A 23,882-nucleotide genomic window follows, 5' to 3' on the forward strand; every position below is an offset into this window, starting at 1 on the left:
TTTTTAATTCATTATTCATCTCATTTTTTTCTCTCCTAAAAACATCAAATCAAACACCTATTTTTTATTTTTATATTATACTAAAAATTAATTTTACATTCAAAACATCACATCAACACCTATTTATATCACATCATACAACAATTTAAATTCAAAATTTTTACTATTCAAATCCCAATTCAAAATAAAAAACCTCCAAACAAACACACCCTAAATCTCTCTGACCCCTTCTCTAAATTTATGCATGGAGGAGCTCTCCCAACTTTCTTGTTTGCTACTCTCTTGTATTTATAGATTTTCTTCTTTTTAGTATTTTTCTTTCATTCTCACTTCTAAAATATTCTTCTAACTTATCAAATTTATTCATTGCATCATCCATATAGAATAAATTTGTTATAATCGAATTCTCCACACATAGAGATCAGCCGTTCAACAATTCTTGATCAATTCTTCCTAGGTCTTTATTTCATTGATCAATTTTGGGTATCTTTTTGTTTGATTGAACTCAAGTCAAATTAGATTGCGTCTGTCTATTGAAGTTTATTCGTCTATTGAAACCTATTTGTTGATCAGATCATTTACAAATATCAATCAAAATCAAATACAAACTACAATTCATTTTTCAACAAAAATATTATTTAACTTTTATATAAATTATAAACATAGTATTCCACATATAAATTTAAATATAAATTACAAATGTCAAAATTATTTTATGTTTCACTAATTATTATTATTTATAATTTATTATAAAACTCCAAAACTCAATTAAATTGAGACATAGAAAGTATAATTTATTAAATCAAAACAATATGCCTCAATTCTATAATAATAATAATAATAATAATCTATATGATAATGTAGACTATGAGCATATTATCATAAATTACTATTTAGTATTCAATAGTCACATTTTAACATTATAACATTATTATTATTATTTTAAAATGATTGTAATTGTATTTTGGCTTTTTTTTTTTTTTTCTTAAATTCTCATGTTTTTACTATTTGAACTCTACATTTTTTTTTAAAATACAATATATATATTTTTTCAACAAAACATCTCATCATACGTTACTTTAATACCAAACTCAACCCAATTTTTTTTCAAAGCCGAAACGTACCCTAAGGGTGTGTTTGTGGGTTTTGATTTTGAGTTGGGATTTGAATAGTAAAAATTTTGAATTTGAATAGTTGTATGATGTGATATAAATAGGTGTTGATGTGATGTTTTGAATGTAAAATTGATTTTTAGTATAATATAAAAAATGAAAAATAGATGTTTGATTTGATGTTTTGGGGAGGAGGGAAATTAGATGAACAGTGTAAATCCAACCAATCTCCCAAACAAACACACCCTAAATCTTTGACAGAAATCCCACTCTAACATACATATTTCACTATCTTGAATAAAAACTGTTCTAATTATTATTACTATTATTGTTGTCTTTTATTTTATTTTATGACGTGGGAATACGCAGTCTTTACCTGAACGCACAGGGTAAATTCCGGGTCGAACCTAGTATCCTGCAAACTAGGTCCGACAAAGCACGTTACATGGAACGTCGAAGATTTGAACTTATAATTTTAAAATCCACCTTCACACCATTTATATCATTTTTTACGGGATTATAATAATAATTATTATTTTTTAAAAATAATATTTTATTATAAGAATTGATGCATACTTAACTTATCGGCACTGATTTGACGCTAACTTATTTTATATATCATTGCCACGTGAGCGAAACATGTTTAATATGTAAGCATTGCGGAGCTACAAATGAATTTATAAAATATGTATATACAAAAAAAGATATATTAAAAAATAAAAATTAAAATAAAATAATAAAAATTCATATGTCACCTGTGTGGCACTGATATATCATACACAAATAGACATAGGAGAGCTACATCATTAAGGACTTGGTGATGGAAAATCATATTTTTTGAAAAAAAAAATGAAAAGAAAATTCATTGCAAGACAGTTTAATTTATTTAAAATTCTAAAATAATAAATTAAATTCAAAATTAAAAATGAATTTCTCTTAAATTAAAATAATATAATCATATAGTAATAATATAATAGTAGGCACAGCTCTCTTAAATTAAAATAATCATTTTTTTAAGTTTGTTATTATTAATTTTAAATTAGAATTAAAATAAATAAGGTGTGTTTACCTGTAAAATTTGGTTTTGAATTGTAATTTTAAAATTTTGAATTAAAATAATTATTTAATATGATAAATATGTGTTAATATAATATTTTAAATATAAATATAAATTTTAATACAATATAATAAATAAAAAATAAACATTTAATTTGATGTTTTAAAGAATATAAAATCAAAAAACAAATCAAAATTAAAGACACCATTTTTCACTTTATTATTCTTTCTACCAACTCAAATAAAAGTGTCTATATTAATGTATAAAATTTAATTATTTTTTGAAAAAAATAATAAATAATTAAATAACATATTAGTAAAATTTTTTATAGATTATAACATTTAAACGGGTTTACCAGAAGAGTAGTAAGGAAGTTGCAAGCAACTAAGCGGGAGGCGTGAAGGTGGTCTCCCAAGGGTTTATCATCTCTTCCGCCGGTATGCTGTACTCGCGTCGCGGCCAGGTTGAAGGCAAGGTTCCCTCTGTGAATTAATTGGCACGGCTGTAGCTCGGTTTTTCGCTCTTTTCCAAGACTTTATCAGAACCTTTCTTGGAGTTGGACACTCCACTATGACAAAAGTATATGGCACCGGAGTGTACGACTTCCGCCGTCACAGGGTTGCCGAGTATCCCGTCGCTGCGGATGCGCAGCAACTATCGGAAAAGCCGGTGGAGTCTAAACCTGGATCCAATTTGCCTAGCTCCATTACCCTAAGTGAGATTCAGAGAGACCGTCTGACGAAGATTGCCGCCGAAAATTGGTCGGTAGGTGGGGATTCTGGTTCCAGAAAGCCCTTCAGCCCCGACCTCGTTAATGACATATACTACTCGGAGTTAACTGTTAAAGGTAATTTTGAGTTTTCTTCTGAATTTTTAGTTCTGCGATTTGTTTATGTTATGTTGCTTGCCAGCTTTGTTTGCAGGTAAGTGTTGCTTTGTTACACTTCTTATTGTCCGCAATTGATATTGTTTGTTTTCGAGTTTCTGAATAGAAATGTTAACTGAAGTAAAATATTGGTGCTTCTTAAACTTTTTCGATGCATAAGTTTGAACTTCTGGTATACTGCATTTGCTGCCTGCATTAATTAACAGTGTCAAAGTATGCAAGATGGGCGTTGCCATGTTCCTATGGAGATTTTATGAAATAACAGGGTTCTTAGGGAAGGGTTTGACATTGGGCTTTCTGCGAATTGAGAAAATTGACATGTACTTCTGTCTTTCATTTGGTTCACTTTTCTACTTCATAAATTTGGGGTTTCAAAACAACAATGCGTATATGCTTAATTACCATAGTATAATCACAATAGAAGTTTGACAAGTATCCATGTGGATGAGAATTGTTAATGCATTACCAATGGCCAAACTCTGTTGACTCTATGTTTTCTTTTTTGCATTAGTCATGTTTTTGAGGACCAGAAACTGTGGGTTTGTTTTAATTGGAAATGTAATAATAAATTGCTATCTTGGCTGATGTAGGGGGTAGAAAGCTAGTGCCATTGCAAAGAGTGATGATACTAGAAGTGAGTCAATATTTGGAGAATTATCTTTGGCCAAACTTTAACCCAGAGACTGCTTCTTTCGAGCATGTAATGTCAATGATACTCATGGTTAATGAGAAGGTACGTACCTATGTTGCATATGATTACTGAGTTACATCTCTGCTTACTAGTTTGTTATCCAAAAAATGTGTTAAATTACTCAAGATTCCACGTGTGTTAAATTAGCCCAAATTTTCATATATATATATATATATACAGACACATTTGTCATTTGGGGGTTATATGCATTTTGAGAGTGAAAATGTTTCTGATGCTCTCTTGGAGTTACTGATGCTTTACGCGATCCATTGGATGATACTTCTATCCTTTTTTGGGGATATATATGTATCTGTATGATTTTTGCTTAAAATATTTTGTATAGTAATCTTAAGCATTTTAGAGTACACAAAAGGAAAAAATTGGGTTAGTATATTGAAGTGCCATGTATGATAAATTACCAGGGGTGGTAAAAGGCTTACAAAATGCAATGTGATATTTTGTCTCTGGTGCTTCCTTCAAGGCCTTTTATTTCTTGTACCATTGCATTCTTGTTTATGGTTCACTCCGTGAGTTTAATTTTACCTTTGGGTCACAGCGTACCGATATTGTGAAATAACGAAGTAAGAAACTATTGAAGTGGCAGGTGGTATGGTTTTAAGGTTGCTATTTGATTCATTTTTATTCTCTTTATTACCGACAACATGAATTTTGATTTGCAGTTTCGAGAGAACGTTTCTGCTTGGGTTTGCTTTTATGATCAGAAGGATATGTTTAAATCATTTCTTGAAAGAGTACTTCGCCTGAAAGAGGTATCTTTAATTTTTAATCAATTCTTGCTTGTTGGCATCAGATATTATGATATCTAGGTTTTATTATCTTCATATGCCATCATATATTTATTTGAGGTTGTAATCATATTTATACATTTCAAGGAGAATGTTTGGAACGAATTCTTATTCTGTATCTAATCCTGGCTTATGTTTGACTCAGTATCTACAACTCAATTCATAATGGCTGCCAAGGTTGTTGAGTAGTAGTAAATGTTATCACTTCCTTATATATCAATGCTTCGTGCTTCTTTATAGGAATTTTCTGTTTATAATACCCTCAGTGGTTGAACTATGTTGTACATCAATATGGACATTGCTTTAATAAATTTAAAATCAGATAGCTCACAGAGAGTAAGTAATGGAAGTGCCTTAGATCCATCTTTCATTTTGAAATTAATGAGTAGGAGTTGGCGCGTCAAGGTCATAGATTTTATATGAATGGTCAAACCGGAGAGGTGCCTTATACAGGGAATAAGTAAATTGTCAGTTATCTTAATCTTTTACCTTGTAACCATTCAATCATAAGATAATCAAATTCCAAAATGTGTGTTGAAATATAATAAAATTATGTTGCAATTATAGACATTCATATTGTCCCCTATCATTCAAATCCTCTCTCTTAACTCTTTTTATCAGTAGTCCAGTTTCTTGGCCCACTTGTATTTATATCATCCTGAACATGATACCTTTGTAGAGTTGCCAAATTAGAGGTGATTGTTAATCTCCAAGAGAAGTATGTATGCCCAATTCCTGCACACACAGAATTTGACACCTTTACAGATTAATTATTTTATTTTATTGCCTACTATTGGATTGGTATCTTTATGAATTTCTCGCCTCTGTTGTATGTTAAGGCTGTAGCTTGTAGTGATGATTATGAATGATGATTGCCTCCTTGTGAGTGGTACATATGTCTTCAAGTGCTTATGTGTCACTTGATACTTTAATTGCTGGCAGTTTATGCTATTCTGGGTGGTTCTTGTTTCTCATAAGTCTTCATGTAATAGGTGCTTGATCTCCATATATATCTGTTGCGACATTTCAACTATTATGTTTTGACTGCATATGGATAATTTTTTCCTATTATTTTCATAACTTTTCAAATCATAGGGTTTGGAAGCAATCAATAGTTGTTTCGTGACTGTTAGGCATTGATGTGTTGATACAGAGACAGTGACACATTTTTCACATGTATTATTACCATATCACGTGGTGACTGCTCTTGAGACTGCTTTTGATGAATTTGTTCAATTTTAATCACAGGGGAAAAATTTAACTATTGCAGAGAAGATAAACTATCTACTTTTTATGATCAATGCCTTCCAGGTACTAGATTGTTTAATTTGTACCTAGTAACTACTGTCTTTCAATATTATTATTTTTTCCTTCCACCTCAACCATTCCATTGCCCTTGTTTATACATAAACTGGATTTTACACTGATGTATGAGAATTGCCTGAGTACACATATTTCCATGAATGTAAGGAAATCACCTGAACTTTGTTTCTTCGAGTAAGTTTTATTTTTAATTTTTCGTTGTTTCCTCATTATGGCATCTCATTCTTTTGGTTTTTGACATCATTTACATGATCACACAATCATTTTAGTGGATCTTAAGCAACTCTAGGTTTTGTTTATTCCCCTTCCCCTTCTAATTTAATTTTAAACTGCATATTCTGAATATCTGTCATTTATTTTGAATATCATGCCCTGTGTTCCCCACCTCTTTTTACTCCCCTTACATCTTTACTTGCCAGAAGTTGCAGCTGTTAAGTTGTAAATTAAATGTATCACAATGAATTATTTTGAAATGCATTAAATACGCCAAAATACTTTGTCAATATGAATTATATCTGAGAACTTTTGGATGACCTCAGAATATATCTACTTTGTGGCAATAACTATGCCCTAGAGTAATTCAGGCTTTGTTCAAGGTTTTCAACATCCTTTTCGCATTATGCAATCGAAAATAAAATGTTTTTTCCTACCCAAAAATATCATTTGCAACACACCTTAACTCTGTAGAACATAACATCCAACTGCTATTTTCCACTCCAAAATCTGGTGTTTGTTTCTGTTGGATATGAAAATGTTGGAACAAATGCCAACAACTTCTTGATGTCTATCCCTTAATTGTCGTTAGAGGGGCTATTAATATCTTTACACGGTCAACATTGTTAATCAAATGTTTGTCTAGTTGGCATTTACTTATGTATCACATTGTCTTGAGTATGCTTTGCAATTTGAAATTAGCCTGGCTCTTTCCGTCTGACTTTTCTATTGATTTTGATAGAGCTTGGAAGATGACATAGTAAGTGAAAGGATTATGAGATTAGCCAGTCTGGAGTGTTGGCATAGTCTATCATATGGCCGTTTTCAGGTAGGATTGATTATTCTATCAGTTCCTACAGAAAGGTTTCTTTAAACTTCTGTCTGTTTCATAATAAATATTATGCAGTTTTCTGTTGTATCAGTATCCTTTTCTTGGAAAAATATCTTTTGTGCGATGCTTATTTTTCTTCTGGGTTGTAGATGGAACTTTGTCTCAATGAAAATTTGATCAAAAGATGGAGAAGGATAGCAAAGAGAGCCAAAGATGCATCTAAGCGTGGAGAAACTTTTGACCCCTCAACCATGGTAGAAGCAAGCTTCTTGCGTAATCTGATTGAGGAATTTCTGAAGGTATGATTTGTTAGTTCTGGCCTCCGTTTGCACCATTGTACCAAAACCCTGAGCAAGTGTACTCTGTCCTACAACCAGATTCTTGATTCTGAGGTTTTCAGAAATAAATCAAGAGATGACGAGGATAATGGTGTAACTGACATTCATGGTTCTGATGACGTGGATGATGCCTGTGTTCTTTATTGTGAAAGATTTATGGAGTTCCTTATTGATCTCTTGAGCCAGTTGCCAACGAGGAGGTATTATTATTTAGTGGTTCTATTAAGCTGTTTAAATTTGATCTTGTTAATTTAATTGGCAATAAATTTCCCATCTGGATTGATGGGATTAATTTAATTTTTGTCATGTAGCATTCGTTGCAGGTGCTCTTACCATCACTTTAGTCTTTCAATTCTGCCTTCAATTACATTCAATCTTTAACATCTGGAATGTTTAGGTTAATTGAGGATTGCCTTAGTGTTGTTTTCAGTTTTAAGAAATATTTTAAAGTGCCTTACATACTATCTACCACTTGCTTGTGATTGGTGATATTATGTACTTGTTTGACAGTAAAACCTTTATTAATTGCTGCTGTTTAAAGAGCAGTTCATTGTGGATTTCTGAAATATGCCAATAATCCTGTTATTATCTGTGTGAATTGTTAAAGATTTGAATTAACCTTTACATTTTAATTATATGTTTCCTGCAGATTAGTTCGGCCTCTTGTGGCTGATGTTGCTGTTGTTTCAAAATGTCATTTAAGTGCTTTATACGGGCATGAAAAGGGAAAACTTTTTGGTCAGTTGGTCGACTTGCTTCAGTACTATGAAGGGTTTGAAATTGATGACCATCAAGGTAGACAAATGACTGATGATGAAGTTCTTCAAGCTCATTACAGGCGCCTCCAGGCTTTTCAGCTTCTTGCCTTTAAAAAGATTCCAAAGGTATACTGTCCTTGCAGTTTGTGCTGAGATTACTTAATTAGACAATTATATGTGGGTAATAACCTTCTGTGTTTTCTATTTGCAGCTGAGAGAACTTGCATTGGCTAATATTGGTGCAATTAATAAGCGGGATGACTTGGCGAAAAAACTTTCAATTCTTTCTCCTGAAGAGTTGAGAGATTTAGTATGTGGTAAGGTGAGTATGGTTAGCTCTTGAAGCATACATCAGCAAATACTGGAAGTTAACTTTTGTTTGCATGATATCCCGAGTACTAAATTTTAGCATAAACAGTGTTAAATGGTTAAGCCATGATATTAAATGGTATGTCCACAGTGCATCTAAACGTGCAATTCCATTTCTGTTTGGTGTGAATTGCGCTGAGCAGACATTGGAATATGCATATGATCAGTGTCATTTTTTGTGCCTCAGCATTTTTTTCCTACCTTGTAACATTAAATTATTGTTACTTCAACTGAAAATTTCTTATCTGGAAACTGCAGCTGAAACTAGTGTCCAAGAACGATCCTTGGTCGGAAAGGGTGGATTTTCTAATAGAAGTCATGGTTGCATTCTTTGAGAAACAACAATCTCAGAGAGAGGCTATCAATGCCCTTCCACTGTATCCCAATGAGCAAATAATGTGGGATGAAAGCCTTGTACCAAGCATTAACTACTCTGGTGAAGGATGTCTAGCACTTCCGAAGCTTAATTTACAATTTCTAACACTTCATGACTACCTTCTTAGAAATTTCAACCTCTTCCGCCTTGAATCAACATATGAAATCCGTGAGGATATTCAAGAAGCTGTTCCTCATCTTCTTGCCCATATTAATAATGAAGGAGAAACTTCCTTCCGTGGTTGGTCTAGAATGGCTGTACCAATTAAAGAATTTAAGATTACAGAAGTTAAACAGCCAAATATTGGCGAAGTAAAGCCTGCTGCAGTGACAGCTGAAGTTACTTTTAGCATTTCCAGCTATAAAGCACAAATCAGATCTGAATGGAATGCTCTCAAGGAGCATGATGTTCTGTTTTTGCTGTCTATTCAACCTTCTTTTGAACCACTAAGTCCTGAAGAAGCAGCTAAGGCAACTGTGCCTCAGAAGCTTGGGCTTCAATGTGTTAGAGGATGTGAGATTATAGAAATACGTGATGAGGAGGGAACTCTTATGAATGATTTTACAGGGAGAATTAAGAGGGAAGAGCGGAAGCCTCCTAAAGGAGAGCTAAGAACTGTAACTATTGCATTAGATACTGCACAATATCATATGGATGTTACTAATATTGCAGAGAAGGGTGCGGAGGATGTCTACAAAACTTTCAATATACTGATGAGGCGAAAACCCAAGGAGAACAACTTCAAGGCAATTTTGGAATCCATAAGGGATCTAATGAATGAAACTTGCATTGTTCCTGATTGGTTACATGACATCTTTTTGGGTTATGGAAATCCTTCTGCTGCTCAGTGGACGAATATGCCTGATCTCCTTGAAAAGGTTGATTTCAAAGATACTTTCCTGGATGCTGCTCATGTCAAAGACAGCTTTCCCAGTTATAAGGTTTGAAAATATTTTCAAATGTTCTATCTGTGATTTTTCATCTATTGGTTTTGACTATTTGCTTTTGTTGAATCAGAATGCTTGTATTTACGTTCTCTTTTTTTTTTTTTTTTTCTTTTTTATTTATTTCAGGTCAGATTTATAAACTCAGATGGAACAGACAATTTGGACCCATTACCTCCATTCTGTATTCACTTCCCTAAAAGTCAAGAAGGCAAAGTTCATGCTCTGCCTACCAATGAGTCATCTGCTAAATCATCAAATAATGCCAGTAGTTTGGAAGGAGTGCATTCTGAGAAAATGGAAGTTCTAGTTGAGACTTATGTACCTCCTGATCTAGGGCCATATCCCCAAGATCAACCAAAGCAGAACTCTGTTAGATTTACTGCTACTCAGGTACTTGATTTTTTGCACCATTTTGAAGCACAATAGCAGTTAGTTTTTTCCGTTTAAATATTAACTAAACATGATGAATGTAATTTTATATTTAATGCATGATGACTTGTACATGTTTGTGTGTGTATGGTTTATATTAATAGCTAAATGTTTGCCTTATTAAACAAGTCCGTGTATTTTGAAGTATCAACATCATTCAGAAGGAAAATTGTAAGAATATACAATTTGATGATTGCATGTCAAATTGCTATGATTCTTGAAATTATAACATCCTTATGCTTATTCTTCATGGTTGGCATTCTGTTGAAGCGGCTAGTGTTTTGCTTCTAGTTCGTATTACAACCTGAAGTAAACATTTTTCTTTTAATCTTAAGCCTGCAAGTCCTACAGCTCTTGTGAGTTCTCAAGTTTTAACATATATAGAGCTGTTAGAAGAATGACATCTTCGAAACTTGCTTGATTTTCTTTCAGTTGCAATTTCTAACATCTCATCTTTTTCTTTGTAAGTGGATTTCTGAATATTCTGACTGCTTCTGTGTTATTCAGGTTGAAGCCATCATCTCGGGTATCCAACCAGGTTTAACAATGGTTGTTGGTCCGCCTGGTACAGGAAAGACAGATACAGCTGTGCAAATCTTGAATGTTCTTTACCATAATTGCCCATCACAGAGAACTCTGATAATTACTCATTCAAATCAGGCTTTGAATGACCTTTTTGAAAAGATAATGGAGGTAAGAGACAACTTCGGATGGCCATAGCCACAGTATAATACCACATTTGAAACTTGTCATTTACTCATTATCAATATTTCTTATTTCAACTGCTCATTCTGTTTTTGATTTCAGAGGGATGTTCCAGCCCGATATTTGCTTCGACTTGGGCAAGGTGAGCAGGAATTGGCTACGGATCTTGATTTTAGTCGTCAGGGCCGTGTGAATGCCATGCTTGCTCGAAGGTTGGAGCTTCTTAGTGAAGTAGAGCGTCTCGCAAGATCTCTACTACTGCCTGAGGATGTTGGATATACTTGTGAAACTGCTGGATACTTCTGGTTGCTGCACGTATACTCACGCTGGGAACAATTTTTGGCTGCTTGTGCTGACAATCAAGACAACCCCACTTTTGTTCAGGAGCGTTTCCCATTCAAGGAGTTCTTCACAAATACTCCCAAGCCAATTTTCACGGGTCAGTCCTTTGAAAAAGATATGCGTGCTGCTAAGGGTTGCTTCCAGCACTTAAAAACCATGTTTCAGGAGCTCGAAGAGTGTAGGGCATTTGAATTGCTTAAATCAACAGTAGACCGATCAAACTACCTCATGACAAAGCAGGCGAAAATAGTAGCTATGACTTGTACGCATGCTGCCCTTAAACGGAAAGACTTTCTACATCTGGGGTTTAAATATGACAACCTGCTGATGGAGGAAAGTGCACAAATTTTGGAGATCGAGACTTTCATCCCAATGTTGCTCCAACGACAAGAAGATGGTTATGCTCGGCTAAAACGATGTATATTGATTGGGGACCATCACCAACTGCCTCCTGTTGTGAAAAACATGGCGTTCCAGAAATACAGCCACATGGATCAGAGTCTTTTCACAAGATTCGTGCGCCTAGGAATCCCTTATATCGAGCTTAATGCCCAGGGAAGAGCAAGACCTAGTTTGGCATGTCTTTATAATTGGAGATACAAAAACCTTGGTGATCTTCCGTTTGTGAAGGAGAATGATATCTTTCGCAGAGCAAATGCTGGATTCTCTTATGAATATCAACTGATAGATGTTCCTGATTACCATGGGAGGGGTGAGAATGCTCCTTCTCCTTGGTTCTATCAGAATGTCGGGGAGGCTGAGTATATTGTCAGTGTCTATATGTACATGCGTCTACTTGGGTATCCTGCCAACAAAATATCGATATTGACAACATACAATGGCCAGAAACTTCTGATTCGTGATGTTCTTAACCAACGATGCAGCCCTTACCCATTCATTGGTTTACCACACAAGGTGCCATTTCTTCTATTTTTTAATATCTATGCTTGCTATTTTCTGGATAAATATTTTGCAAGTAATCTTGATACTTGTTTGCATGTCAGCCTCCGCATATCTGCATCTCTATTTGTTGGTTCTTCAGAATAGGAGTTAGATCTAAAAACAAAACAAATATCAGAAGTTATTTTATTACTGAGCTGCACTTAGAGTACATATTCATCCCTTTTCTGTTCTTACTCTACCCTTTGCTTTGCCTTCTCTTTCCTTGGTCGAGTGTTAGTACAATAAACATTTTGGTATCAAGTAAACAAAATGATTGTAGTTAGTGTTACGATGTAGCAACTGTTTATATTCAGTTAGATCCTTCGTGATTGGTTGCAGTGTGGCCGGCATATTGTAACTGTTCTTCCTGGCTATCAAATTTCAAGAGTTGATTTGACAAGCTTCCGTCATAATCGAAGGGCTGAATGATAGATAACATAGGAGATATTTTTTTTCACTTATTTCGGAGCTGTTGGAGGATATCTTTTGAGATGAATAATTAATTATATTCGAGGATGTGAGAGAGTTTTAGCTTTTTGAGAATTCCTGTGATGAGTATGCATAGCTCGAACTCACTTTTTGCCCCTGAATTTTGTCTTTTTAATGTATGTATATGTGTATATATAAAATATATATATATTCATTTTTCTCTCAAGTCTGTAGCTGATATTTGCAAAATTTAATGTAGGTCGCCACTGTCGATAAGTTTCAAGGTCAACAGAATGATTTCATCTTATTATCTCTTGTCCGTACTCGGTTTGTGGGGCATCTCCGTGATGTAAGACGGCTGGTGGTCGCAATGTCCCGTGCTCGACTTGGCCTCTATGTTTTCTGTCGGCGTTCTCTGTTCGAACAATGCTATGAACTACAACCCACGTTCCAACTTCTGCTTCAGAGGCCCGACCATCTCGCTCTAAATCTAAATGAGGTCACAGCATATACAGATCGTCATGTCGAAGACACTGGACCTGTCCAACTTGTTAGCGGCGTCGAGGAGATGGCAAGCATTGTACATTACAAGATGCACGAGGTTTACCAGGTAAATAGCCCTCATCCCTAACCTGATTATTGTTCGGTGATTTTTTATCCGAAGTTCTATATAACATTTGAGGACTGCACTTGGCTGATTCTCTTTGCTCATATCGACCAGATGCAGATGATGAGTCAGCAGATGAGCCAATTTTCTGAGGATTATTCAGGACAAGTGGCAATGCAGCAGATCGACGCAGGTGAGGACAACGGAGGGACAACTCTGAATGCCGCCATGGATGTCGATTCTCACCCCTCCACTGACGTTGAGAGTGCCATGGATGTCGATACGCGCCCTTCAGCAGATGGTGAGAATGACAAGAATACATTACTTGATGGCGAGGCTAATGATTCGGCTTCTGCACAAGTGGATGGAGACGAGCAGCCTTAAAATGAACGGGGTAATCGATGATGCTTTTTGCAATCAGGAACTTGTGTTGATCGAGATCAGAGATGGATGATTCCCAGTGATGTGCATCGGTATTTTTGGAGACTTGAAGAACACTTGAGCGAGAACTGAACTGTGTTCTAATCATTGGAATCATCCATGCATCCATCCATCCCAGTTTAGCTGAATACTATACTAGTAAGTGATCAATCTTATATCCTTTTCTATAAAGTTGGATTGGATTCTCTTTGATGTTTGTTTCCAATATCTGGAATTATTTCATATTTTATCAACTTTGTTCGTGTTGGTCAATACCTTTAATTTATAGTATTTATTTATAATTTTGCACTATCATATCTATGTAATTTACGTATTTAACCAATTTAAATTTTTCTCAAATTTCATTAACTCATCATCTTTTTATAATAATTCTATTTTATGCTATTAGTAGATTTTTTATTAATATAATATTATATTTATTAAATTTGTATTTACGTAAATTTTGTGGATGGAATATTATTTATGATAGTATAACAATTAAAATTTAGACTTGAAAAGAAATACCATTGAACTTAAATTGAAAATGAAAAGGCACGAAAAAGGAGGATGGGATCAAACAAAGAAAGGCTTCCAAAAGAAGGAATAAATTGTAGTGTATATAAATCAAATGGAACTACAAAATCTGTTCTAAACTCTATTTCATAACCATAACCAAAACATCTTTGTTGCAAGTAAAAATCAAATCAATAGAAAGTATAGTCCTTTTTATTTCAATACTTGCAATTGTAATCGTAATCGTAATTTTAACGAAAGAATAATAAATGACCTGAAATATCCAGCAGGAGCTTTTCCCATGTCGATCTCCATTGCCTTCCCTGTCCTCTGCCCTCTGCAAATCCCAATTTGATTTCAGATTTATTTTGGTAAAATCAAATTCATTCATTCTAACTTAAGCAAGGTCAGGTCCGCTCGCCAATGCTTCATAGCCATCGTGTGTTCTAGTCTTCCACATCGAAACCGGGACGCATTTCAGCACCACGCCGATGATCAAGCTTACGGCGCCCGTCAAGACGCTCACCGCCCACAGCTCGCGACTCAACGGAACCGTAGATGCAAACTTGCCCAAGAGTTCGACAATCACGACCTGAAAAGCCACGGTGCTGACCATTACCATGATGAAGATCCAGCTCCCGAAAATCCCCTGTAATATGTTTATCTTCTCCATGTCGCGGCTGTTGATTTCGTTGAAAACCTGCGACGCTAAACAATTAGAACAGTTCTTGTCGAGAAGCATCGTATTGTATTGTATCGTATCGACTGCACCTGGCAGAAAACGAAGGTGTTGAATATCAAGGTGTTGAGGGTGATTTCGGAGCTCGGCCCAGTCAAGTTCAGCAGCCATTTCCCTTCAAACTTGAGAACGACGAGCACAATCAGCTGGAAGATGCTCTGGCCGAGGATGTTTCGCCACATGACTTGCGTGATGAACTGCACGTTCCTTCTCACGGGCGGTTGCTTCATCAGTCCGTCGTGTGGTGGCTCCGTGGCCAGAGCTAATGCGCCGAGAGTGTCCATGATCATGTTCACCCAAAGCAATTGCACGGCAGTGAGCGGGGCGGAGCCTGCAGCCAAGAATGTAATAAACTATCGATGAATCATGCGCGTGCATACGAGCAAAGGGAGGCTACCTGAGATGCAGGCTGAAACGAAGTTTATCACAAGGGCTACGATGTTTACAGTCAGCTGAAACTGGACAAACTTCTGGATGTTGATGTACACCGATCGCCCCCATTTCGCTACGTTCACTATAGTAGAGAAGTTGTCATCCATAATCACCACGTCCGCGCTTCCTTTAGCGACCTAAGCGCGTTCAAGGTTTCGATTCAGTAACAAAACGATTCGATATATATATATATGTATACATGTATGTATACAGACCTCAGTTCCTGCTATACCCATTGCAAGTCCGATATCAGCTTCATGGAGAGCCGGTGCATCGTTAGTCCCGTCTCCGGTCACAGCTACGACTTCTTTGTATTCTTTCCTCAATAACGTCACGAGCTTGTGTTTGTCCAGAGGCAGCGATCGCGCCATAACCTGTCGAGCAATCACTCAAAAAGATTAAACTAACCGAACTGATATCTATTGATCGTGCAATCGTTACTCAACCTGAAGTTTGGGTATGATCGCATTCAATTCCTGCACGCTTTTATCGCGGAAATCAGAGCCTTCGATGGCGACACCATCTTCAGTCAAGATGCCACATTCTCTAGCAATGGCCCTGGCAGTGTTTATGTTGTCACCAGTCACCATTCGAACGATAATTCCAGCATCTAAACAAGTTCGGACAGCCTCTTTCACGCCCGGACGAACAGGATCCTTAATCCCGACAACTGCTATAAGAGTATAGCCTTCTTCAGGGATCGATTCTTCAGATTTTTTCTCCGTATCCTTATACGCCAGGCAGATTGTTCTCAGAGCTTCACCAGCAAACTTATTAATGGCATCTGTAATGTTCTTTCTCCCATCTTCTGATATGGCAGCAGACTCCCCATTCTTTCCTAGTACATTGTCACACATTGCAAGAACAATCTCGGACGCGCCTTTCACAAATGCTCTTCGACTGCCACCGGGGAGCGCCACAAGCACCGACATCTTTTTCTTGACAGAGTTGAAAGGCTCAACGTTTATTGTCTTGCATTCTTTTCGCGGTGCATGGAAATCTTTATAAAGCTGCAAGCCAAATTCAAGCAAAGCTGCCTCTGTCGGCGACCCTAGGATCTCGTTCTTCCCATCCTTACCAGTCACAACTTCCGCGCCTGTATTCAGAAATATAGCTTGTACCAGAGGTTTCTTCAGCTTCTCAGATATGGAAGAGCTGATCCCATTCCCGGGCTTGTTGTGTTCGACCTTTTTCTCATCTTCGTCTAACCAAATCTTCGTCACAACCATATGATTCGTCGTCAACGTCCCTGTTTTATCAGTGCAAATGCAGGTTGCAGAGCCCATAGTCTCGCAGGCGGACAGATTCCTAACCAGGGCCCTGTCATTCATCAGCTTCTTCATTGCAAAGGCAAGGCTGAGAGTGACTGCCAATGGGAGCCCCTCAGGCACGGCGACGACAAGAATAGTAACAGCAATGGCGAAGAAATTCAGAAGCTTCAGCACATCGTTTATCGACCAGTTTTTAATATGACCAGCCACAGCCTTCTCTGCTAGAAACCTGATAGTGAGCACAACAAACGTCAGGACAGCAAAAGCTAGACCAATCTTCCCGATAATGGTCGCCACTCCATTCAGCTTCACTTGCAATGGCGTCTCGTCTTCTCCCCCTTCAGTCAGCGTGATCATCAGCCGTCCCCACTCGGTCCTCATCCCAACAGAAGTCACCAGCATTCTGCCTGATCCATCCTGTACTTTCGTCCCGGACAAGAGAAAAGGTCTCCCTTTATCTATGCTCACCGGCTCGCTCTCTCCTGACAGGCTGGATTCATCGATAGACAAATCATAACCGGACAGAAAAATTCCATCAGCCGGAACTTGATCTCCTATAGACAGGTTGACAACATCCCCCACGACGAGTTCGTAAATGGATACCTTCTGCCTACGCCTGTTCCGCGTGACCTGAATGAGTATGTTCCCCTTTTCCCTGTCCAGGTCCCTGAACTGCAGAGACTGCTTGTAGTCACTAATGGCAGTCACCACCACCACCAAGAAAATGCACAGAATTATCCCTATCCCGTCATACATTCCCTTAGGCCACCCCTCGGTGGCGATCCCAACTCCTACTGAGATCACGGCGCACACCATCAGGATTATCAGAGTTAAGTCTTGCAGGGCATCCCACACGAACATCCAGAAAGGTCTAGGTGGTTTCACTGCAAATTGGTTCTTGCCGAAGATTTCCTGCCTCTTTGAAATTTCATTCTGTGACAATCCATTTTCAAGTGAGACTGATAGCTTTCTTGCTAGTCCCTCAGCTCCTCCATGAGATTCCAGGCGCTGCATGTCGTGTGATCTGACGATGGAAGCAAGCTCGTCCGGACTTATGTTGTAACCAGATTCCTTAACCTCTTCCGGGATGCTCTCCTTTTCTACTCGACTAACTCCTAACATAGCCAAAGATTTTATAAATGGTGAGAAACTGGAGATTCAATCAGTAATACTCAGGATTGTAAATGGTGTTCTCAAGATCGTACCATCGATGAAATGCAATGCAGCCTTCTGTACATATAAAGCTATTCTAATCTTCTCCTGAAAATGAAACATGAAATCAGATTGAGAAACTTCGCAGAATAATGATCAACAGATCCGCAGATTTTATGGATTAATAATCAGTGGTTTCCATACGCAATTTTTGAACATTTCATAGTTTGCTTAGAAAATTGTGATTTACTGATACCCTAACTACAAAAACTATTACAAAAAGCATTGTGAATATGCCCATCTCAAAATTTTATTAGGAACAAAATATTGCTCCTAGAAATGAAATTGCAAAGTTCTACAAGCTCTTAAAAGATATTACCAATATTTCTTATAGTTCTATTTTAGTTTTGGTAATGAATTCACGTAAGTTATATTATTCCATATACAAACGTGAAATGTATATACACTTATTATCGTTAACAAACGATCTTGAGGAACTTAAGAAATTTTCAACCAGTTAAGCAGTTAAATTGTGTTGAATCACAACTATTGTTACATTAGAAGTGTTCAAATACCATTCAAATAGAATGAAAGCTTGTGATAGAGGCCTTCACGTCATCGATGCTAAATCTAGAAATACAGAATGTAAATATTGATTCTTGATGGCAAAGAAGCCCCTACAGTTAGAATTCATAACAAGGGTGATCTTGTTGGTAGGTGAGATCAAGAATTAGAAGGTCTCCCTGACCCTGAATGGTGAATCTAGGGCATGATGATTCTACTGGCGATTAGTTAAGCTTTTATAGATGAAAAGAGCTGTAAATAAACGTGGGAAAATTACAGTCAAGCAATGTAAATCTTAGAAGAGGTTATCCGTGAATTTCTTATCATTGGCTGTATTTCTTTGTAGAATTTCCTTGATAACAAAATATGCTGCTGAATGCTGATCAGATCACGAAAAAGGCTTCCAATCCTAATGAATAAAATGATCGGAGAAATTAAAAAAACCTGCATGGTGGAAGAAACAGACGAAGCTCAATGAACATGTGACGTATAGCAACCAGATAAAAACGAAATGGCTTTTTATAGTTAGGATTCGCCATATCTATGCTTGCTTTATAGTAATATCCTTCACAAGTGCGAACTCGAATGTCAGGGAATCCGAAGAACGTATGACGAAATTAGACCGTCGCAACATTCACGAAATTGCTTGTTTTATAAAAACTGTAGTCGGTGCATATTGTATAACTTACCGACCTTAACAGTATAGTAGAATGTAAATCGAAATCTTCACATCTGACCTAATTAAGCGGCAGGAAAACATTTCGCCTACGTGGATCTACGGAGAAACATCTCAGATTGAAAGCGCATAGACACAGAAATTAATAAACCAGAATTAGCGAGGAGTAGGAGAGGAGAAGAAGATAACCTGGATTTTGCGGCGTTTGCGCTCGGCCTCCGCGCGCTTGGCGAGATCGGCGACCATACGGAAGCGTCGGCGGGGGTTTTTGACGAGCCAGACAGCTGATCTCCATCGCTTCAGCGCTTCTTCGGAGGGTCGCTTGGGATCTACGTTGAAATTCTTGTCCAAATAATCCTCCATAATGGTCGATGAGTGTGAGCGGGAGAATGCAGTGATGCTTCGAGGATCATCAAGTTGAAGAGACAGAGGAAGGGGAGATTTGGGAGAGTGAAAGTGAGTGAGTAGATTGATTTGAGGAAGGTGAAGGAACGATTCAAAGCAGGCAGGACAGCCATGGCTTCTCCTTCCTTCCTTCCTTCGAAATAGGCGGGAAGAAGAAGCAGTCACACTTTTACAGCCACATTTCTCTACTATTATACTGTCTCTGTCTCTTGTTAATACATTAAACTTAAATTATTTTCAGTATAACATTTTATGAAAATATTATTGGTATGTTTTTTTGTGATTTATTTACACATTTTTTTAATTAAATAAAATAAATATTTTTTCTTCTCTGGCCTTTAATCAACTTTAATTTTTACATTTTAATTCATTTTATATGAATATCATTTTAATTTATAATATTATACACATTACAAATATAATTATTTTTATATTATACAATACAAAATTAATTTAGTTATTTTATCTTTATTTTTACTGCATGTAAATATAATATTAATATTTTTAATCATTCGTAAAAAAAATTAAATATATAGATAGATATAAGATGAAAAGAATAATACATATTCTCTCTGTCCGATTAAAAGATTGTCATTTTCTATTTTCGTCCGTTCCAAAATAAAATTACTATTTCATAATTTAGTAATTGTACTAACTATCTAACATTATAAATATCCTTCAAACTTATGTTATATTACACAAATGTCATTATTTTTATATTACACAATATTAATAGAGATATTTTTGTCTTTTTTATTATAATTTATTATAATACTAATATTAAAAAATTTATGTGCAAAAAATAAACGGCAACCTGGTACCGAGAAGAAGGAAATATATAGTTATTCTTTTTATATTATTATGAACAATTCTTACATATTTTCATTCACACTTTTACAAAACAAACCTACCCTTTATATTATTTGCTTTTCTTCCTAATTTTTTATTATTCAAATTTTAAGGATTTTCGGATTAAATACTCCTTTTGTACACTTGTCAGTCCACTTGAGAGTAACAATTACTTTTAATGCTAATGCTGATATTAAAAAAATTTAAATATTTAAAGTTTGCTCTTTTAATATTTAAATAAAAAATATCTCTGAACGTTGTTTCTTAGTGATTTATTCATTTTTTTTTATATTTATTTAAAATTACAAATATTATTACATTTATATGATATAATACTAATAAAATTATTTTAATTTTTTTTATCTTTATTCGAACTACAGACGGATAAAATATTATTATTTAATATTATTTTTAATAAAAAATATATAGCATAAAAAATTATTAATAAGTTTATAAAGAAAAATGAACCAAATAGAAAAAATAGTGATAAAATTGTTACTACTATTTATTAAAATATAAGTAATCATATAGTATTTAAATAAGATATTTAACTATAAATAATATATATATATAAATTTAATGGACCATAAAATAAAATATTGATATAATCTTGATGGACCAAAGTAATATATATTTTTAAATAATTTGGAGAAATAATTGAAATGAAAATAACTTAGAAGTAAGATATCAACCAATCAAACAAATCAGTAAACTTTTTTTTTTTTTTTTAATTATGTGGAAATCCGCGGCAGCTACTCAAAAATGTTTATTGAGTGAATCTCTGATCCAATCTAATATCCTGCAAACTAGATTCGATAGATAAGTCACGTTAGTCAAACCATATGTGACAGATGAAACATTAATATTATTTTTGTGTTGAAATTGATAATAATATATGTTAGGTAAATTATATGGCTGTGGTGAGAGGAACGATTGCTCAAAACTCAATACAAATAAAAGTTATTATATATTTATTTGATATTTATAAAATATTAAAAAAATATGACGTGATGATATTTAAATAAACTTCTAGTTATGAGCTATATAAAATCACGTGTTGAAATCTTCCATAATCAAGACTGACCATGTTGAATATTTATTATTTTGTTAGTTAATGTACATATAAATATTTTAAATTTTAAAAATCAATTATAATAAATCGGGTACAACCCGAACTTTATGGGTTGCAGTCAAATTTTTTAATCTATTTTTTAAGGTACAAGTATGATTTTTTGTGTTGAATTTTGGATCAAATTTTTGAATTTTTTTCATTTATAGTTTAAATAGCAGTTAAGTATAGTATTTTTTATATAAAAAAACAATCATGTATTTTAAATTTAAGATAATAAAGAATAAAAACAAAATTCAAATAAAACAAAAAGAGATCGGACTGTGAACAAATTATTGTTATTAATCATATTTAATGAGCACATATTTTGCTATATCCACAAAAAAATATATTTTTTTTCCTTCTATATAATTTTAATTTTAAAAATTTTAAAAATTAGAGCAATAATAACACAGGCCAAATAAAAAGATCCTCGAATTTTGGAAGCCCTACAATTACAAAAGCAAAATCAATGCGGGCCCCTCCAAATCTACTTTTGCCAGACTGTACTGTCCTGCTTTGATTTCTCTAATTAATGCATAAATTGCAATTTACTGGAACTTGAAGCCCCATTCTGCAATTTGCACCATATTTGACCAGTCAAAATCACCTGAATCATTTTGGACTGATTTTAGTTATATTTCAAAACTGGTATTATTATAAACTCAACACACAATTACAAATGGCAAGGATTGTTCATTTTGTATTTAATTTTATACTTTGCATACTAATTGTATATTTATTTTTTTAAAACAATATTACTCCATTCGTCTCAAAATTATAGTCTGAGTTGTGTTTGACACGAGATTTAAGAAATCTTAATATTATATTGATAGTAGGTGAAATGTATGTATAAAAGACTTTTTTACCCTTGTGAGCTTATTAGTATAAAAAGTAGTGACAATTGTGTAATAATAATGAAAAAATAAAGGTAATTTTATATTGATATGGTTATTTATGAAAATGAGATTATTGTTTTAGAACGGACAAAAATGATAAACAATACTATTGTATTGAAACTAATGAAGTGTATAGTTTAATGAATTGTCCAAATGCTTAGAAATTGATAGGGAAACAGTGCTTCTAAATTTGACTTAATTATATTGCCAAAAAATAAATAAGAAACTTGAATGACTTTAAAAAAGAAAATAAAAATAACCTAAGATATCAGAAACCATTTATGTTGTGCATTTAGTTTGTGTATTTGCATAGTAACTTAACGTAATGCTTTTAGGGTGTGTTTGTTTGAAGGATTTTGGAGGATTTTCACTATTCATCCAATTTTTTTCCCCCAAAAATATCAAATCAAACACCTATTTTTCATTTTTTATATTATACTAAAAATCAATTTTACATTCAAAACATCACATCAAATCCTATTTATATCACATCATACAACTATTCAAATTCAAAATTTTTACTATTCAAATCCCAATCCAAAATCCAAACCCCCAAACAAACACACCCTTAGAGAAAATTTATATATACATTTTCTTTTTAAAGGCTAAATAAATAAATAAATATATAATCATATTAATTGAATAGTAGTATTTTCTCAGTCCCAAACACTGGGCAATATTTGTGTTCGGCAAGAAAATTTAGGTGGAGAGTATTAAGTATGATAATTTGAAATAATTTGGATATTAAGTGATATGATTGGAGAGAGAAATAATTATCTGTTTTTTTTATTTGAGTGATGTGATTGGATAAAGTGAAGTGTATATTAATATATATATATAAAAATATTATTAATTATTTCTAAATTTGAAAATATTGCAGTAAGTTTGGGACAAAAAAAAAATGTTGCAGGATGTTTGGGACGGAGTGAGTACTTATTTCCTATGAAATACTTATGTGGCATTTTATTTTCTTGTTGTATAAAAAAAATACTATTGTCTCTGCCTAAAAAAAATAATTTTATTTTTTATTTTCATTGTCTTATAACAATAGTTTGTTTCAATTTTTTTTAATAAATAATCCTCCACTTTTTTACAAATTTAACTCTACTTTTTTCACAATAATTAAAAAATATTTTGATATTTTAAAAATACTTTTACATTAATTATTAATATAATATTATTATTTTTTAATTCTCGTATAAATCTAAAATACTACTATTATTTTGATACGAAAAAAAAAATCTATTTTTTTATATAATAAATTTTTTTGTTTTTACTTATTTTCCTGACAATTTGTATTTTGTCAAGTAAGTATAAATATCAATGATAAAAGAAAAAATTATTTTCTTTTACAAAATATTAAATAAAAATATTATTTAAAAATAAATCTAATATTTTATTCCAATTAATTTCAAACAATAACCCAATATTGGTAGTTATTCCACAATAAAATTATTATAATTTCAGCTAGTGGTTTGAGCTTGCATCTAAATGCACACACTTATTAGGGGATTGTTTGTTTATAAATTATTATATTTAAGTGTATATTAAAAAAAATTAAATTCAATTACAATCAACTAAAATCTTTTTGTCTTTTAGTTATTTATTTAGTATTTATTATTTGTTTTTCATTTTTTAAAAATATATAGAGTATATTTTATAGTATAGATATCAAATTATTATTAGTATTAC

General features: G+C 34.0%; 2 protein-coding genes across 2 annotated transcripts; one reads left to right on the forward strand and one right to left on the reverse strand.

Moving 5' to 3' along the window:
• The first annotated feature begins 2,521 nt into the window (after window positions 1-2,521).
• On the forward strand, window positions 2,522-13,836 carry LOC127260785 (uncharacterized). Its single transcript, XM_051288707.1, has 15 exons — window positions 2,522-3,016; window positions 3,646-3,788; window positions 4,427-4,516; window positions 5,801-5,863; window positions 6,831-6,917; window positions 7,070-7,219; window positions 7,298-7,458; window positions 7,908-8,142; window positions 8,228-8,338; window positions 8,644-9,702; window positions 9,835-10,098; window positions 10,645-10,830; window positions 10,945-12,099; window positions 12,815-13,165; window positions 13,277-13,836. The coding sequence occupies exons 1-15, from the start codon at window positions 2,740-2,742 to the stop codon at window positions 13,544-13,546; spliced, it is 4,602 nt and encodes a 1,533-aa protein (XP_051144664.1). The 5' UTR covers window positions 2,522-2,739; the 3' UTR covers window positions 13,547-13,836.
• Window positions 13,837-14,181: 345 nt separating this feature from the next.
• LOC127260529 (putative calcium-transporting ATPase 11, plasma membrane-type) lies at window positions 14,182-19,531 on the reverse strand. Its single transcript, XM_051288282.1, has 7 exons — window positions 19,119-19,531; window positions 17,743-17,797; window positions 15,713-17,652; window positions 15,482-15,640; window positions 15,232-15,403; window positions 14,867-15,165; window positions 14,182-14,795 (listed from the first exon to the last, which is right to left on the reverse strand). The coding sequence occupies exons 1-7, from the start codon at window positions 19,290-19,292 to the stop codon at window positions 14,493-14,495; spliced, it is 3,102 nt and encodes a 1,033-aa protein (XP_051144239.1). The 5' UTR covers window positions 19,293-19,531; the 3' UTR covers window positions 14,182-14,492.
• Window positions 19,532-23,882: the final 4,351 nt, after the last annotated feature.

Source organism: Andrographis paniculata, unplaced genomic scaffold (genome assembly GCF_009805555.1).
Source record: "Andrographis paniculata isolate CXL003 unplaced genomic scaffold, ASM980555v1 Contig62END, whole genome shotgun sequence".
Taxonomy (NCBI): Eukaryota; Viridiplantae; Streptophyta; class Magnoliopsida; order Lamiales; family Acanthaceae; genus Andrographis; species Andrographis paniculata.

Excerpts from the sequence above, each read along its gene's own strand:
- LOC127260785 (XM_051288707.1), top strand. The coding sequence starts at position 2,740 with ATGACAAAAGTATATGGCACCGGAGTGTACGACTTCCGCCGTCACAGG. Across the intron at positions 9,703-9,834 it reads ACAGCTTTCCCAGTTATAAG|GTCAGATTTATAAACTCAGA; the intron begins GTTTGAAAATAT and ends TATTTATTTCAG. Across the intron at positions 13,166-13,276 it reads AGATGCACGAGGTTTACCAG|ATGCAGATGATGAGTCAGCA; the intron begins GTAAATAGCCCT and ends CATATCGACCAG.
- LOC127260529 (XM_051288282.1), bottom strand. The coding sequence starts at position 19,292 with ATGGAGGATTATTTGGACAAGAATTTCAACGTAGATCCCAAGCGACCC. Across the intron at positions 15,641-15,712 it reads CGATCATACCCAAACTTCAG|GTTATGGCGCGATCGCTGCC; the intron begins GTTGAGTAACGA and ends ATTGCTCGACAG. Across the intron at positions 15,404-15,481 it reads TGGGTATAGCAGGAACTGAG|GTCGCTAAAGGAAGCGCGGA; the intron begins GTCTGTATACAT and ends GAACGCGCTTAG.